Source organism: Etheostoma cragini, chromosome 20 (assembly GCF_013103735.1).
Source record: "Etheostoma cragini isolate CJK2018 chromosome 20, CSU_Ecrag_1.0, whole genome shotgun sequence".
In the NCBI taxonomy this organism is placed as follows: Eukaryota; Metazoa; Chordata; class Actinopteri; order Perciformes; family Percidae; genus Etheostoma; species Etheostoma cragini.
This window is the reverse complement of record NC_048426.1, coordinates 13,753,792-13,772,656: the sequence shown is the minus strand read 5'-3', so window position 1 is coordinate 13,772,656 and position 18,865 is coordinate 13,753,792. Positions and strand designations below refer to the sequence as shown.

General features: G+C 40.7%; 1 protein-coding gene across 3 annotated transcripts in view; it reads left to right on the top strand.

The window, feature by feature from the left end:
• Positions 1 to 18,865, top strand: part of slc38a6 (solute carrier family 38 member 6) — a 47,452-nt gene that overhangs the window by 18,235 nt on the left and 10,352 nt on the right. The window contains exons 2-16 of one of the 3 annotated variants that reach the window (XR_004654874.1): positions 4,153 to 4,283; positions 4,408 to 4,481; positions 5,292 to 5,344; positions 5,455 to 5,494; positions 7,452 to 7,530; positions 9,425 to 9,510; positions 9,601 to 9,659; positions 9,733 to 9,801; positions 10,255 to 10,311; positions 10,821 to 10,900; positions 11,002 to 11,102; positions 11,218 to 11,342; positions 12,812 to 12,956; positions 13,269 to 13,363; positions 13,559 to 14,302. Coding sequence is in view for 2 of the 3 variants with exons in the window: in XM_034858822.1 (XP_034714713.1) it covers positions 4,153 to 4,283; positions 4,408 to 4,481; positions 5,292 to 5,344; positions 5,455 to 5,494; positions 7,452 to 7,530; positions 9,425 to 9,510; positions 9,601 to 9,659; positions 9,733 to 9,801; positions 10,255 to 10,311; positions 10,821 to 10,900; positions 11,002 to 11,102; positions 11,218 to 11,342; positions 12,812 to 12,956; positions 13,269 to 13,363; positions 13,559 to 13,642 (1,278 nt within the window). In the remaining variant the exon portion in view is untranslated. Of the gene's footprint in view, positions 1 to 4,152; positions 4,284 to 4,407; positions 4,482 to 5,291; positions 5,345 to 5,454; positions 5,495 to 7,451; positions 7,531 to 9,424; positions 9,511 to 9,600; positions 9,660 to 9,732; positions 9,802 to 10,248; positions 10,312 to 10,820; positions 10,901 to 11,001; positions 11,103 to 11,217; positions 11,343 to 12,811; positions 12,957 to 13,268; positions 13,364 to 13,558; positions 14,386 to 18,865 lie in introns of those variants that run through there. The other 2 variants (XM_034858822.1, XM_034858823.1) reach the window with 2 other exon arrangements.

Genomic DNA, 18,865 nt, shown 5'->3' with positions numbered 1-18,865 from the left:
TAAAGCAGACTATGGGTAATCTTTTAAATAATACTAGTATATTGAAAGCTCCTCCTCAGTCCGTATCCTCAACAGGGCCGGAGTGGGACTCCTGTTCAGCCCTGGAGTTTCATTCCTTAGACTGGCCCGCTTTACTTGACAATGACTATATTAAAATAATGTAAACCTTAGAATATAAGTCTGCAATAGCGAACTGTTCTCTACAGCCTTGTAATTCAGTGTATTTTTGTAAAATATCACCATTTCCAATTAACGGTAAACACAGTAAATGTTGCTTCACAATGTAAAACAGTTAACATATTTAAAAACCCAATGATGTTCTATAATATCAAGATCTATTTTCTGTGCAAATAAGTGTTCACTGATATCCAAATCTTATAATAAAATAAAAGAATAAATAGACATAAAGAATAAAGTAAATGGTATTGGACTTTCTACTGACATCAGCATACAGTTTTTCCTTTGTATAATATGTCATGTTACCTTAATCCTATTGAAAGTAAGTAGGCTTTGTATATTTACTATCCTACTTTAAGGATAAAAGGCTTAATGGGTCACAAGTAACAATTAAGCATAGAATGTGGTGATATTGCAAAGTTCTACTCTGATCATGGTTGCTTGTTCACACACTGTGGTACAACAGCATAGATGTGCCTTACACACTGACAGCAGCTATCCCTTGTACACTACTGAGTCCTGGCTCTGCTTCTGACACTAAATCAATTTTATGAATTGTCACACTTCTCTGCAGAAATCTCTTCTTTTTACAAAGCTTTCGGATCAAGTCGAGGCGGTTTTATTAATGTTGTTAGGGTATTAGGGTAGATTGCCCTAATGTGGGACATTTTTAGCTTTTCGAACTTCTGTAGAATTTTACGATGTGAAGATAACACATTGAATCCACACCCATTACCATTTTGAAACCCTCGGGGTGTCTTAATCAAGTCAAAAGAGAAAATTCAGATACCTAATTCATAAAAGAAATTACACAGATATCAGTGCTCTTAATGCCAAACTGTCTGAGAAAATGTGCTGCTTCCTAATGTGTGACAGACATTTATCTAATGTGGGACACTGTAAAGTCTATGTTAATATGCCTAAACAATGCTGCACCGTCATTCATGAATGTAGTAAAACTTCCTCAATAAGTAATTGTGTACTGTGTGCTCAGATTGCCCATTCCATTTAACCCTGCTCTGAAGAGTAGACTTGGGTACGTTCCATGCCCTGGCCAGCAGTTTCACTTTAGGGACCCAACCATTGTCCGTGACCTGCCTGCAATCCTCTATTGCTCCTTTCATCCTGTCCTGTTTCCACTGATTTCAATCCCCTGTCTTATCCTTCGCTTGCCTCTCTCTGTGTGTCTGACGATCTCTCTTTGTCTGTTACGCCTTTACCATTGTGATCTGAAACACATTTTCATATAACGTCAACACTATATTCATGGAATAAAATGGAAGGGCCTTATTGAGTTGCTATTTCTGCTATTTTCTTTAAGACTCCCTGCTCCCTTCACACACACACACACACACACACACACAAACAAACAAAACCTTCAACCCGCCATAAAAATTGTGATTTGGATCACATGACACTACAGCTTTGCTTTACCCTAGTTTTCACTGACATTCATTAGTTTAGGGAAGAGCCACAGCCCCCGGAGTTTAGTTGTGTCCCACATTAGGGGAATCCAGCAATTCTACCTGCCCTCACTTTATTAAGAGTTATGGGCTCATCGCTTGTTGGCCGTGCTTGGCTCTTCACTATTATTATCTTAGCAGCGAACTGGACTAGTGGCTGCTGCTGAGGAGCTACAAGAAAACGTTTGCTTCATAAACATGAATGTTGGTTTGCCGCTCCGTTTCTTGCGCTCGTTATTATCTATTTTCATAACTTCTTTTTGCACGCGGATCACATCCTCAACAAGCACCTCTGACGCAGTCGGAGTGGTCAGCACTTAATTACGTCATAATAACCAGACTGCACTCTGCGAGTGGGCTGCATGGATATTTTAATCCACTCTTCTCATATATATATATATTCTTTTTTTTCTTCTTTTTTTTAAAAATATTTTTATATGTCCACTCTTTTTTTTTTTTTTTTTTTTCTCTATTAAGATAATATATATTCACTGTATAGTAAGGATGTTTTATTTATCTTTTTATTTTTTTATGCTGTTTTTTATTTAACCTTCTACTGATGTCAAAGTTTTGTAAAATTTAAAGATGATAATAAAAAAAAAAAAGCGTGGGCTTCATGGATGTAGAGAACGATGCGCCGCAAGGAAAAATAAAGACTTTGAATAAAAAGAGAGGGCTGCGAGTGCAGGCAGCCTAGGGACAGCATCAACGATAGATGTAGCGACTTCTTCGAAACCTCCATAAACCGCTGCGTCAGAGAACACCTGTGGGACGCGCTATCTGAATTATCTACTTCCACTCCGTGATAGGCGTTTAAGGATTTATTGTCCTTTATGAGGAAGATATGGGATTAGGTTGGTAAATATCTCCATAATGATATTACTTGCGATGAATAAACAGATATTATAATGTACTAATTTCTGCTGATTTTAGTATACTGCGAAAATACAACAAATTCCTTGTTGAATTTAAAACAAATAAAATGAAAATCATTTCCAACATTGTTTTGTTGAACAAATTGAACATTGAATTAAATACAAAAGGTACCACTAAAATGAATGGCAGTTACATTTAATGTCCAGATTTCTACTAACTTGATTAACTTGACTAAACACCTCAGTGTCTTTCGTGATATATCACAGCCATTCGTGATGTATTTATCGCTCCAATTGATATCTCGATGACGATAAAAAAACAACGATATATCGTGCAGCCCATTTGAAAACAAGAAAAAACTAAAACGACAAAATCCAACAGTATGAAAAATACTGTGTGTGAAGCTGAACGTGGATTTGACGAAGTTTGCGTTTGCAGTGAAACTTGAGGTTGCATTTCCAGACCAAACAGAAATTGAACCCAAACTCACCCCCTCTCTAGCTTCCGCCATACAGGTGTGGATATATAGACAATGGTTATTGTCAGACAAACCTCCATGACTTCTTACATTACGTAGTTGGTGAAAAACTATAAACAGACATAACACATGTACACATACTGTACATCCTATAATATATTTTGGCTATGATTTGCCAGCACCATGACTGAACACTGCCGGCCCTTGTGACCAAACAAACAGACTGGTGCTACCGACCAGCCAACAGGGTGCAGGTGGATGTTTACACTGATCCGTCAGTGTTGTTTATTTTGATTTACTGTGGCCAGTGTCCCCCGCTCAAAGGAAGTGGTGAGAGGAGAAAAGTCCTTGCACTTGATATAATGACACATTGTCATGTTAAGTTAATTAATTGCACCACTCATAGTAACATATGTCTTAAATAACTTTACAGGGAACATGTCAACTTGATTAATCCTATCACCAATCTGAAACTTAGCACAAGCCATGAAATATAAAAGGACCCAGGTGAGATGGACTGGTGACCACGCATGCTGGGATATGCTTTTACCCAACAGTGACCCTGAACACTAATATGCTAGTGATGAATTCATTAATTTATGCCATATCACATAATTTTGCCAGTGCATATTTATTTTAAAAGTCACATTCTTTGTATATTTTAATCTGTGTAATTTAATTTGCTGCGTTATAGTTTAACACGGCAACCAATCCACACTGGCATCTCATCTCATCTCATAGTTTACTTCCTGTCTTTCAGTACTGTAACCAAGGGTGAATCCGATTCAGCGGCTCGCAGGTCAATCCAACCTCGTTGTGACACTGACACCAGAGTTACCACTCGTTCTCTCCAGGATATCCCCTATTAGAGAGGTCAAGCAGTTTGGGCAGCACCCTCATCCTGAGCTCAGGCAGCTGTTCCAAAGCCAGCAGCTCAAATCCCACCCCATCCATTCCCATTCCCTCATCCAACATGCCACTGCAGTGTTGTCTCATGACATCTATCATCAGGGCCGGCCAGTTGTTCTTAATACTGTCAAGAGCAATTCTCTTAAAGCTCTTACAAAAATAATCAGATTTCTTCTGTTCCTTTGTCTTCACACTCATTGTTTTGCATCTTTATCTTGTATCTACATGATATCTCTCCTGTGTGTGCAGGGAACAGTGCAGACCAGGGCCAAAGGAGCCTCCTTCACCTCCTCTGTGTTTAACCTGATGAATGCCATCATGGGCAGCGGCATACTAGGTCTAGCTTATGCTATGGCTAATACTGGAATAGTTTTTTTTTGGTAAGAATGGTTTTATTACACCTTTTTATCACAGGGTTGTTTAAAAAGCGGACAGCTTTTTAAATAAATCAGACCACAAACTACATGGACGCTAATTTCTACTCTGTGCACTTTTCCGCTCTAGTCTCCTGTTAGTACTAGTGTCCAGCCTGGCAGCGTACTCTATACATCTCCTTCTGAAGCTATGTGACCAAACAGGTGAGAGACTAACAATGGATACATAGTCTAACTTTAGATAATCACTTCCCTGTGCGTTTATCCAGAAGGTTTCATCCAGATTTTCTTTTACCCACACCCTGGACTGTCCCCCTTACGTCACACATGAATAGATCACTATTTAGGGAGACAAGCTGATATGTTGCTATAACTTTGTCTTCATTTACTTCCTAGTGGTAATTGAATCAGGTGATGTGGAATCAGGTTTAGAGTCAAAAGAGACATGAGACAAGATACAAAGAGACATTATTAGTTTGTTATCTATTAATTACCACCCAAATAGTGTTGAGAGTTTCTTAAAGTTAAGGGCATCCTATCCTGATTTTTGATTATCTTTGAAAAGGAACTCCACCAAATTTGCAAATTAAAAGTGTATTTTCAGGTCTGCCACTACATACGTGTATAATGCCTTGTGTGGATCCAGAGAGAGCTGTCTGATAAGTTGCATCAAATTTATTGTGTCTGACTACAAGTTTGAAATGGGGTGTTGAGTTGGGAAGAAGTGAGCTCTGTAGCCCACTCCCCATCTCTGCTGGAGGCTAGCAGCTCAAGACTATATTAGCCCCTACTAGCAAAACTACACTGTCATGAGTCGAGTTGCATTGTGGGTAATGTAGGCACCAAATTTTGAAAAGAAAGATGAGTGCCTCAACTGTTAATTCTCTAGTTCTGCTGCATCCCTTTAAAACCCTTGACTCCTGTCCACCATAAGTCAAAAAATGCAATGCTGAATCTGTTGAGCACTCTTAAGTTGCTGAGTATGTCTGATTGTTTTGGATTTTACTCTCATAGGTATCAATTCTTATGAAGACCTTGGAGAGCGAGCCTTGCAAAAGCCAGGAAAAGTAAGTGTTGTCTTTTGAATCAGTGTGAGTTTGCCCTTTCAGTAAAGAAATTCACTCACTTAGACCAGGAGACAGTTTTGTACTAAACACCTTTTGAAATTTCTTTTAAGGTTCTGGTGGGAATTTCTATTATTATCCAAAACATTGGTGGTAAGTCAGCTCTCATTTCACTGTACAGTTACATACATTTCTTGTAAACCAATTTTGTGGTTTTCTTGTTGAAGAGGGTGCACAGTGCTGCAGGGTCAGACTATGGACACTTTATTCTGGAGGCAGATAGGGCCTCCTACTGGCGATCAGAAGCCTCTGTGCTCAGGTTTACTCCCCCCTTCCTGTGAGGCTATTATCCGGATTCCCTGATAACCTTTGACCCTGCAGCCGCTGTCCTCTCGGCCCCCTCCCCTGGGCCTGAAACCTGACTTCTCATCTAATTGATCACTGATGGTAAACCCACCCAGTGTTGAGTAACCTAATGCGACTCCTCCCTTTTATTTCCCCTACCCCCCCACACTTTTGTCTCTCCTACTGCCATCTCCACCCGTCCCTCAGCCACAAACTGCGCTTCTCAGACAGTGGAGAGCTGAGACGATCGCTCCTCTACAGTCATTAGTGGCACGGCTGAGTGGATTATTGCCGTGCCCTCTGGTATGTTTGTGGTTTTCCCAGCATGGGGCAGTATGTGTGAGAGCCAGCACTCCAGCATGCATCTGTCTACACCCTGGGCCCCTTTTATAAGAGTGCAATTAGCCCCACTCTGGGTAAACATTCATCTGTACTGCTAAAGGCTGATGGGCCAATTGACCTTAATTACTGACCAGCCCAGGGCTCTCACATCCAGCCTGTCCCCTCACTCTTAATAAAATGAAAGTGTTGAACACCATCTCCCACTGTTCTGACCACACACAGAAGGTTAACATCACTTTTTCTTGAATTCTTACGTACATGCTTATTACTAGAATTGTTTTCCCACCGCTTGGCCAATAACATTCCTTTTTCTTAACTCAAGGAGATGTAAGTTTTATCCCACTAGGTACTCCCATGAAAATGTTGTTGTGCTTACAGTAACCAACTGCATGAAATTAAACCATTGCAACATGGCTGTTGCGTTATCCCTGGCAGTGTGTCTTTATGGGCTTGTGTGCTTAAAAAGGTTTTTTGTTTTTGTGGTTTGTCTAAGTTGTTGGATGAACTTTTGCGGGGAAACTTTTTGGCTGGACAAGTCAAGCAACTGCTCCCTCAGAATAACCTCATTGACATATTTTAGTTTTTATAAATGGCATTAGTTATTAAAAAGTGAGTGTCTGTGTGGGCTGGAGGGTTATTGGAGGAATTTTCTTTTACAAACAAATACAGGATCTAAGGGATTATGGTCTAGGCTCATTTAACAGCGAGCGCAAGACCTGCCCTTGGGGCAGTGAAGTCCCAGCTAACTCTGGCTCTGCCTGGCTTCCCAAATTTAAATCCCTTAACACTATCTCCCTTTATGACTGACCACACACTGCATCTGAATCCTGTTTCAGCCAGAAACTTCCTTTCCACCTTGTGCAGTCTCCGTCTTCCCTTTCCCATTTTCTCCTGGAGTTTTTGGGGGCTAGAATGACCCTCAGGAAGTGACCCTGATCTCCTCTCTGATTGGCTGTCTGTTGGAAGGATGTTTGAGCCCATCGGAGGCCGATAATTTCCTGTTTCCTAGTGAGGTGGAGCAGTGGGAGAAATACCTGGATTAGCGTCAGAGATCATTATTATTAGCATTCCTCCCCCCTTCTCACTTCTCCATCCTGGCTAATACTCCCAGTCTCCAGCAGTTGGAAGATCTGCATAATGTCTGCTCCTCTACAGCGAGGGCTTTAATGGTGATCCCCTCGAGCTGCTTGCCCCACCCATCTGCATTAACTCAGAGCCGCCGTTCCCCCTCCACCCCGTCTTCCATTTCCTTGAGCTGGAAAACACACACCACCCTCACACAACATAAAGACACGCTTGTGACAACATACAGTCATCTGCTGTGTTTTTGATTTAGTCGTTTGGTATGATTGTGTGCTTTATTTATTTATTTTTTATTTCGCAAACAGATTTTTTGAACCTTTTTTTTCTCTTTTCCTCTTAGCTATGTCATCCTATTTGTTCATCCTGAAGTCGGAGCTTCCTGTAGCCATCGACAGCTTCTTGAATCAGGACAGCATAGGGTGGGTACAAACAGCACTATAAGCTTCCTGCTCCACAAATAAGAAAATTTGGTTCAAAATCTGTCCCCGCTGCGGGTAAAACCAAACCATTCTTTTAGAATAGCTGCACTGAGATAACAAATGAGTCATTCTTGTTCACAGTGTATGGTGGTCACCAAACCACCATACACTACTAATAATTTGTCTGTGAGCAACTGGAGAAAAACTCATGCTCTGGTCTGTATAGCCTGAAGCATAACCAGAGGACATTTATTTATGATGGAGGACCATACTACACCCATCATGAGTAGACCGTGTCTTTCATTGGCCTACATGGATGATCCTCTAGCTCCTTGCCCTCACAGGAAAGTTCCAGGCCAAGAATGTAACTTCCATCACTTTATTATTGGCCACACTGGTTTAAGCAAGAGTTGTAGCTGCTCTCAGCCCAATCCGCAACATCTGAATCTTCAACACACAGCTGCTTTGTATTAGTGCTCTCCTTTCACCCCCCAAATCTCTCGCACATGTTCCCCGGAATCAGACTGATACAAGGGGATATCAGTTTTGCCATTCTAATTACAGCTCACTGCTGAAGGAAACAAAACATTTCTGTTAATGAGTGGCTTTGAGATGTTAACAGACACATACTCAATTCCATCAAAGTCTAAATTAACAATTTGTTTTAAGTAGAAAAGGGTTTCTTTTTTTGGCTCATTTATCATAATACGGCAGAGTGAAAAAGACTACAGTTGTGCTCAATATTTTTAGTATTGTCTGTGCTAATGGACTGTATGGCCTGTTTATGTTTCTCTCGTGTTTCGGTTCAGTAACAAGGCCAAAGACGTAGACAGCTGTGGATTTGGGTTTGTGCTGCATCTGCCAGATTTAGGCTGATCTTCAACACTATGTGGAGATTGACTCATTGGCAGTCATACTACACTTCTTAACTGAGAGCTATCCTGCATCTTGTTATAGCGTGAAATGTTCCACATTTCATGGGTCTTCTAGGTATCCTGCGCCTTTGCAGTATGCCTCCAGCCTCCTGAGAATGGATCCTAGTGGTGGGGGAGATTCTTTATGCATCCCTGTGTGTGCATAACGCTAGCACGTTAACTAAGCTGCGGTCAAGTGGTTCAGCTAAACTTAGGTTAGAATAGAAATGATTTGACAAGAGAGAGTCAGGGTCAGAGCAGAGGTCTCCCTGACATCCAGTTACAGGGCAGAAACCGCATAGACACAGAGACAAATCCATCCGCGCCTATGGTAACGCCACAGCTGTGAAACAGCGGTCAGTGGGTGTTGATGTGGTCACAGCAGGTGCTGCTGACTGTGGGAGCCCCATAAAGAGTGGTGGAGCCAGTCCCTCATGACCCCAAGCTGCAGTCCAACATACAGCAGCGTCAGGCAGCACCCCTCCGACCCTACCCCAACCCCAGCAGAGACGGCATGCCTTCGACATGTGTCACCTTGAACATACATTGCCCCTCCCCCTTTTCTCTTTTAGCTCCCCAATCCCGAATAAACCGCCAAGGCTATCCCTCAGAAAAAGAAAATATTATTCCCTCTCTCCAAAAAACCCGGCAAGTGAAATGTGGTCTTATCTGACGGAGCAACACAAGGTTTGCATGTGAATTACATAATTGTTATGGTTTAGCAAGAAGTAAAGCCCTTAATTGGTACCACATGATGAATCTGTCACTCTATATTTGAGCACAAAATAGAGACAAATTTTCCAGAGTTGGTCCACTTTAAGGCTCTGAAAATTCATCTGTGTCGTCCCTGACATTGCAGGACCAGGGAGATGAGGATGAGGATGATGATAATAATTATGATAATGATGATGAAGGGACATATGGCTTGATTACGCTTTGGGCTTTAATAATTTAATGATTCATGTCCACTTGTTTTCCAGACATGCCTGGTATGAAGATGGCAGGATGCTTCTGATGCTGGTCACACTTTTTGTTGTTCTACCTCTGTCAATGTTAACTAAAATTGGTTAGTACGTTGACCAAGTGCCATCTTGATATGCTGTCGTGACTGGTTTGAATTGTTGTTTCTCACCAGATTGTTCTCTCACCCTTACAGGTTTCCTGGGCTACACTAGTAGCATTTGCTTTTTCTTTATGCTGTATTTTGCGATCGTGGTGAGTTTTAATGTACCATTAAAAACCCATTTTAACTTCCTGTTGTTGACATGTTGCCTTGTCTCCTCTCCAGGTTGTGGTCAAGAAATTTTCCATCCCCTGCCCACTGCCTTACAATGTGACACTTCCAGGTGCCTTTCAGGTAACCCTAATTTCCTTCTTTTCTTATCCATGTGTACACACACACACACACTTAAGATACGGTAGGTCTGAGGTAGGTAGTCTGGACCAGACGGTCACGGCCACAGGATTATGAGGAAAACAGCAGACTGAGTTCACTGATTATGTTGGCTTTGGCTGATGAGGACCAGAGGAGGTTGCAGAGAGCTGTGTATGGCGAATAGTGCCAGTCCTGAGGGGAAGGAAGTTAAGTTGACCTTGCATCAGTCTGGAAATGACCTCCGGCCTTTTGGAATTATACAGACCGTAGTATAGCTTCAGACCTAGCAGGGTTTACTTAGATGGTTGTTTTTCTTTTTAGCACCAAAGCCAGGCAATGGAATACAGCTTTATGTTTCTTCCACTTGCAGCAGCACTTCAGAAGTCATCCCCTCTCAGAAATAACATACTCCCTCTTTTCTCCTTGTTTCTCCAGATATCAAATTCCTCTGACTCAGAATGTACACCCAAACTCTTTATCATGTCCAGTAAGGTATGTGTATGAAACCAGCCTTTTTCTTTTTGCTGCTCATTCAGAACTTGTGAGGTGGCAGTGAGAATTGTTCAAAGTAGTTCTGCTGTCTTCTTTTACTCTGGAGACAAATCACACTCTTTCCCTAAGGTTGGGCTGTATATATTGGAACTTGAGTGCACCATGCAGCTACAACTCACATTCATGTTACATGTAAAGGCCATATATACTTTTAAAATTAAACAAAGCACATATTTGGTCCAGATGTTTAATCACAACTTGACAATGTTTTGTGAGAAGATCCTAAAAGGTCATACGTGCAGTATTTAGTAATATATATAAAATTAATAAAAGTACTCAGCAAAGTTCACAGCTGAGCTTTCCATTGTCACTCTCAGGCAGCCCAGATGGTAATCATTACAATACAAACCATACCTTTAACCCACCTGCTCCCTCACTCCTGTGAACTGTGTATTCCTAACCTGATCATTGGTTAACGATGGCTGTTCTATGGCTGATGCGTGTTGCAGAGTGGCTACGCCATCCCCACCATGGCCTTCTCTTTCCTGTGCCACACAGCTATCCTGCCAATCTACTGCGAACTGGACCGGTCAGCCTCTCAGCTTTACTTTTATTGTTCAGTTTATGTCATTTAATTTGTTCTTCACATGCCAAGTAAACCCTTTGGGACTGTGTCCTTTTGTTGTTTAGACCTACTAAGGCCAAGATGCAGAACGTTACGAATGTCAGCATTATTCTCAGCTTCCTGGTTTACCTCATTTCTGCGTTGTTTGGCTATCTCACCTTCTACGGTAAGCCTGCAGTGTGACACACTTTACTGCAACTACTTATTATATAGCTGTTTTCAAAGCCCTGTCATACCTGTTTATTGTGTACTTTTACTTCATTCTTTTCTCATGCTCATAGGTCAGGTGGACTCTGAGCTGTTGCTTGGCTACAATAGGTATATGCCTCGGGACATTGTTGTTATGGTTGTTCGACTGGCCATCCTGCTCTCTGTGTTGCTGACCGTGCCCCTTATTCACTTCCCTGTAAGTACACCAACTCAAAATATTCTTTTAACACAAGCAAAAAGTTCCACAGAATGTTTCTTATTCCGTCTGTTATGAACAGTGCCAGTGCCACAGTCAGCAGCACTGAGCAAAGTGCTTCGGTTAGAAAGGATGGTGGCTAAATATGAGTTTATAGATAACAAAAGGTTTAAATTTGTCATAAGAGTGGGACATTCTATAACACTTAACGTGGTTTAATGCTACCTAAACAACTAATCATTTCTCTCTCATATTGCTGCTCATCATAACCACTGAAAGCAAAAACATGTCTGATAACGTCCATTATGATTGGACTTTTGGTTAGAATTTTTGACAGTTTTCAATGGTTATGAGGTCCAATATGAGAGAGAAATCTGTTGATCATTGATTGTTGTTTAGGTACATTAAACCACGTTAAGCTTTTTCACGTTACGACTCACAAAGCCCATGAGAACCGTTGGGAGTCAATTCACAGTCACTCCACTGCTGCTGAAAAAGTGAAGCAAAAACATCAGATAACATCCAAAATTGGACTTTGGGTTAGATTTTGACAGTTTTCTGTGGTTATGAGGAACAATATGAGAGATAAATCTGCTAATCATGGATAATTGTATAGTTTCATAAACCACTTTAAGCTTTTTTAATTTTAAGAGTTTTAGAATGTCCTTTTCAGTTCTTGTATAATTAATCAAACACCCTCTTTCCTTATGTTTAATCCATTCTCCTTGCATTTTGTGTAAATCTACCTATATCCGTGAGTTGGCCAGATGTTTGTAACTGTTCATCATTGAAAGTAATTGCCCATCCAAATAGCTGAATCCTTGCGCCGGAGCAGATTACGAGACTGTAAAATCCGTTTTGTTGTATCAAAACAACATTATGGTGACGACTTGCCAGTAAAGCAGCAATTTCCTTATAATGAAGATCTAGACTCAAATTTAGTGCAACTGACTCCTGTACTGCAGTCCTTCTCAAGCTGTCACTGTCTCCGTTATGGCCCAGCTAGGCTACATCAATATTCACTTTCATCTGCTCACGTGAAATTTTCACATGAGCAAATGAAAATAAACGTTAGATTTTCTTTTGTTTGTTTAGATTAGTTTTTTTATTCACAAGCCTCTGATGTAAAATGAAATTTGATTGAGTTATTTTGCTTTATTACTTAAACACGTTTATTAATCATTCCATAAGAAATAGATTTATTTTTCTTTGTTAACTAGTATTTGTCCGTGGATTTAAATGTATGTATAAGGCTGAATGTCATATTAAATGTATGTCAGTACATTTGCTGAGTTCCTGTTTTGCAAACCCTCTAACTACTACCAACAAGTTCTTCCTTCGAGTCCAAATCCCACTCCAGTTTCCCTCTTTGTCTTTCCATCTTAGACACTTGGTCAGAATAATTAACACGGTGCATCTTCTGCGAGTATGTTTGGTTAGCTTTATCTTTGTTTGTGTGTTCTCTCCAGGCCCGTAAGGCTGCAACCTTGCTGCTGTTTGGACGCCGGCCCTTCTCGTGGCTGATACATATCATTGTAACTGTAATCATCCTGGGTGTGGTGCTGCTGCTGGCCATCTTTGTGCCTAATATCAGAAATGTGTTTGGAGTTGTGGGTATGTGTTGTTTTTGAAAAATGGAAAAATAAACGTTTGTTTTTCTCTATTATATAGTTATTATTCTTTTTATATTACGGAAAAAAATCCTTTTGCTTAACAGTGACTTTTAAATATTCAGATCTGTTTTTGACTACAGCAGGCATTAAAAGCTGCTAAGCTTTCTGCCAAGATGTCAATATTCCACAATTATTGATTGTGGCTTAAATCGCTTATACATAATTAATGGTGCCGTCCTGCTCAAAGCTTTTGTCAGAAATATACAGTATCTAGTCTGTGCAATTTAAGTGACGTTCTTGTTACTTTCCCCAGGATCGACAACATCCACCTGCCTGATGTTTGTTTTTCCTGGCATTTTCTACCTCAAGATCAACAGAGGACCCCTCAGATCCTTCGACTTCATCGGCGTAACTATACACTGATATCTATCTATCTATCTATCTATCTATCTATTGAATTATGTTAAAGTTTTAGTAACAAAAACAGTTTGAGCCCATTTTCCTTACAGACTACAGCTACTGCTAACTTTTTTAAATTAATTTTGATAGTTTTCTCTTAGTTAGTGATGCTAACTGTGTTGTTTATGCTCTTTTTTTCTCTAGGCTGTCCTTCTGGTGGTCATTGGTTTCATTATGGGAATCATCAGTTTCTCTTTTATTGTGATCACATGGGTACATAACTCCTAACACCTTTTCCAAATAAAGCACAACAGTAAAGAAAGGGAAAGCGTGCAAAAGAAACTGAATAGTGGATAAAAAAGGTTGTTTTATGCTAAAGTGTTTTTCTCAACACTAGATTAGAGCTTTTGAACTTTCTAACTTACAAACATAGACCAAACTCAACAAATGAGCAAGAACAATACAAGAACTTTTCATGTTATTCTTACAGATTTCTTTTATACTTTTCTTTGTTTCACACTCTTTCAGACTTTACCCAATTCATTGGAAATCTTTATTCTTTTAACCAGCCTAAAACAAAAGATAAGCAATATTTACTGTGTCAAGTAAGTGTATCATTATGTTCATTTTATGTCCTTGTTTTTCACTTTGACATTCTGACAGCCTTTGTGTTGTTCTGTGTAAATGATCATGCACCTTATTTAAACCAATCTGCCAGTATTTGAAAATGATGTTGACCAAGTCTGAACCATAATTGTGTCAGGTATACAACTTTGCCAAAATTTGTTTATGGAACATTTTCACAGTTTTCACAGTTTAATTTACTAATTTTTGTTCCCCGATTTGTTTAATTACGTTTCTTTTGGGGGATTTTTCTTTTAAACTTGTTTTTTCTCATAATCATTTAATGCATGTATTGATTTTCTATACCTCAGGCCTAAACTTTATGTGGCTATAATTTTCTGTACAACAATATAATTGTATTTTTCAAATTAGTGCATTTAATAAAAGGGAAATTGTTTATATACTGACATGTTAGTTAGCTCATTTAACCACTAAGGTGTTTTATTAGTGTTGTAGACAGCTCATCAGTCTTACATGTCACATTCATGGCTGTGTGTTTGATTGGCAGGCCCAGTATTGACGCTGAGACCTGCTCCTCAGCGTTGTGCTGTGAGTTCAGCTTGCAGCTAATGAAAGCCACATGCTCGATACGTTTCTAATCATGATGCTGTTTAGATTGTCTTCATGCGGCCTCTGGAACCTACAGCCACCCAACTGCTGGTTTTAATCTAAGGAATTAGGCAGACCGGCCCCATCCTGCCTGCAGAAAGCAGTGGCTGCCCACTCTTCACACCCCCAGTCCAGGAATCATCCTATGCCACCATCCTCCACACAGAAAGTGCATCACAACTACTATCAACACTGAATGTATAGTTTGTAGTTGGTGGTGAAATAAGTAATCAGACCCTTAAGTAAAAGTACCAATACAACAATGTAAAAACACTCTATTATAAGCCATGCATTCAAGCTCCTACTTAAGTATAGTACTTATTCTGCTGAACACCGATGGCACTGCATCAGGAACAATTTGGGGAACAGTGTCTTACCCAAGGACACTTCAACATGGCACTGCAGCGCCAGGGATTCGTTTGGAGGATTGTTTGTACAACTGTCAGATAAATGTAGTCCTGTAACAAGTAGAATATTACCATCTGAAATGAAGTACAGTAGCACTTCCAGTGGCAATCAAACCGCCGTCTGTCACCGTCTCTATGGAAACACAAGTTCTTTCAGAAATTAAAACAACCTCTGATTCCAAATGATGGTTTCTTATGGGAACCTACTGAGCTAAACCCATTTGCAAAACAAGATTACCACCTAGTGTCAGACTGTGTTCACAGCAGACCAATCCCTTTTCATTTTATTGACATTCTTCTCTTGGTTTACGAACGTCTAACTAGGAAGAGATAACCAGATGCTCCAGTTTTCTCCCAGTTTTATCATGTGTTGGAAACATGCATGTTAACACCGACCAGAGATGTTTTATTGAGGTCTGACTGGGGCAGGAGTCCTCATCCCAGGGTGGGAGTGTTTTTGTTTAGTTAAACTCACTCACACCCTGGGCCCATGTCCAGCAGTATGACAACACCATCTCCCAGGGTTAAAGGATGGAATGAGGCGGAGGAACGATGGTGGGCTGAAATGAATCCCCTGTTGGCAGCCTCTGCTCTTTTATTGTTTTAAGAGGAGTCGACGGTATTCTTTGAAAATTATTTTCTGTTGTTGGAAAACAGGATTTTTGGGTAACAGCTGGGTCTGATCCCAATGTCACTACCTTGACCTTTATAACAGTTTGACATCTTATTGTTTGATAGCACTGCCTTTGTGGATCATATCAGAGATTCCCAACTAATTACCTAAATTTAACTAATTCAACATCCCAAATTGCCGTTATATATCCATATATATTTGTGTTAAGGCCGAAGCTTAGGGATAAACAATTGAAATAGTTAGCTAATAGTAGTGGACAGGGTACTTGAGCTTTTCTGACATGACTGTGGGTGGTTTTATTATACATCCGTGGTTCTAGGTCTGACAAAAAAAGGTCGGGAACCACTGGATTAGATCATCTGCAGAGAGAATTCAACAGCCTAATCTGTTCAGTTTGACTTTGTGTTGAGGTGGTTGCAGCCCTCTAGAAATTAGAATTGACAGAAAGCAGAGCCAAAATGGAAATTCCACTTCCTCTTCCTGTTTGTGTTTCAAAAACATCTGATCAGCATGGCTTCGCAGGTAGTGGATGTCAGAAACTGAAAACATGCACATCTGCTTTCTGTTTACCCGTATAATCTTGTTCAACAAGCATTCCTGGCTCAAAGGTCAGCCGCTTCAAAAGTCTTTTCACATGAGCCTTTTAATGCTGGTTGGCATGATGAGTGGTTTCCCTGGTCGTTCATGGTGGCCGATTGCATCTTAAATGCAAATGCCATCAATATGCAAGTGTCATTACTGATGAAGTGCTCTCTATCCAACTGTTTTTCTTTCCTTATATTCTCTCCATCTACCATCACTCCATGCTGCTTTTCTGCTTTTAATCGATTTCCACACTCTATCAGTAAACTTGCTCTTTGTGTCACAGAAAGCGCATTCCTTGCTCTGAGCACTCTTTTTGAGGCCGCAGATGCTCTGGTCATAGTTTTACACACACATTTCTTCATGCTTTTTGTAAAATCACATTGGTAAAGGCCCACAAAAAGAAAAGGATTGCTTTCCTATTAGGACATTACCAGCTAGTAAAGCGTGAAGCAAATGGAGCGTTACTTTCAAAGCTTGGTAGGCTGTGCCTATCTTCAGTGGTCTTTATGTATAACACAAGTCTTGACATTTTCATCATCTGCTTTTTGTTTTGTATGTCACAGTCGCTTCATGCTGCACGTGTGTAGACAAGGGATGTCTTTCACTTTACTTCCATTGTAGATGTCAGAGCACCACAAGCTGCACACAACTGTCGTTCACCAAAATACTAAAAACTGTGCTTTACCATTGTGTGCGGCAAACAGGTTGTTGTCTTTAATAGAGACTGCTGAAAAGCGTTCAGGGGAAGAATTGCTTGACACACTCAGAGTCAAAATAATAGCAGCAACACAATGACATAAAATAGACTCCAAGATTGCTTTCACCATAGTCACCAAGACTCAATAAGCCTTGGAGAGAGTATGACAGAAATGTTATATTGTCAGCTCAGAAATAAAGGTCAAGGGTGAAATAACTCTTTGGTAAATAAACAAGGGGGATTTTACAATGTTATAAGAAGTATTGCATTGCTTAGTTATTTTGGCAGATGATGAGCATGGGTTGAATGGTAAGAAGAGGACTGATGGAGGCCCAGTGGTCAACAGCACAGTATGGGGTTCAGTCTGTGTTTTGGGGGTGGTGCGTAGGGGTGAGCTTGTCTCTCCGTGATCCCATCAGCCCTGGGCTGAGCTCTTAATGCGGCCCTGACGCCTTGCTGGCGCAGGGGCCACGCTGCCTCACATCTGGAGCCAATTACCCTGGAGGGGCTGTGACAGAGCCCCCCCCCACCACCCTCTACGGTCTGCTTTACTGTCCAACACAGCTCCGACCACTCTCACAGTTACATTCCTCCACTTTTTACAATACTCTCTATTTTTGCCAGTCCCTCTTTGCTCTTCTTCATTGATCAATAATTTTTGTAATCAAATAATAAAGGTCTAATTAAGGCTCTAAAAATGCCCAGAGAAACACTACTTTATAAAAAAAAAAAGTATGATTAGTTTAATAACACTAAGCCCTTTGGTCTTCTCACTACATTATGGTAGAATTTCTGCACCATCTCGAGTCATGTTTTCCTGTGGTGACGGAGACCTGGCAGTAAACACCACTTGTGAATATAGCACATTTAGTACTAAATCAGCTTTTACAGGTGTGATTTATGGAGTGCCTCTGCTTCCACACAGTAGAGCCCCAGGGATGTAGTGTGTGTGTGTGTTTTTGCATGTGTGGTTCATCATGAGGTTTCTATACAGCCTTACCTGAGGAGAGGCTGGGGTCTTGTGACTGTAGGACGGAGGTTTTTTCTACTGCAACCCAGTGACTGATGGATGCAATTGAGTTTGTGGTGGTGCAGGAGGCGTGGTGGGGGTGTATACTGGCCCCACAGGATTTCTCTCATCGGGGTCAAAAGAGTTGGGAACGGGCTTCACCATACATGGGTCATACTCTCGTTTCCCCGCTTCTCTGTTTGGCACCATTCATTATTCATTTGGCCATGATTCATTAGCTGCAGCTATAGGGTATACCTGGGCAGGGAGCCAGAGGATTGAGCTGTCCTGGGTTACACAGACATAAACTGGAGCACAGACTGCGAAGTGAATGTGAAAACTCTACAGGTGGCTAAAATTAAATTGTGTACAGCGAATCGGTCACTCTAAAATATGGGAGGCTTTTGGTAGCTGGCCTTTGGTTATGTGCAATAAAATGTTGGAATTTTGAGGAGATACATCAAAAGTTTTGAATGTATTCATGTTTTCAATTTATTTATGTGTTTGCGTGCGTGTCTAAGGCATGCACATGTCTGTATGTGTACATGTACACATGTAGCCCACAAGTGTTCTCATTTAGGTGTCTAGAGTAATGCAGACATCTCCCATGGGCTCATAATTCAAGATTTGGCCATGTCAACTACTTCCAGCAAGAGCATGTTAGACTGGAATGAGGAGGAAGGGATGGAGGGCCACAGAGTTGACAGACAAAGGAAGAAAAGAGAAGGGGACTGAAGGGGAAAAGAAGGGGACTGCAGCTAGAACGAAGAGACAAAACAAATCATCCTGGACCGTAAAAATGCCAGCTCTGGCTCCGGTGTAAAACAAGCGAGAGAGGAAGTAAAATATACATATTTTTAAAGTGGCTTCATCATAAAAGAGTGCCTAGCAGGGAGGAAGAGAAGGGTAGGGAAAACAATTTTGCAGTCTTATATTGCCATCTGCT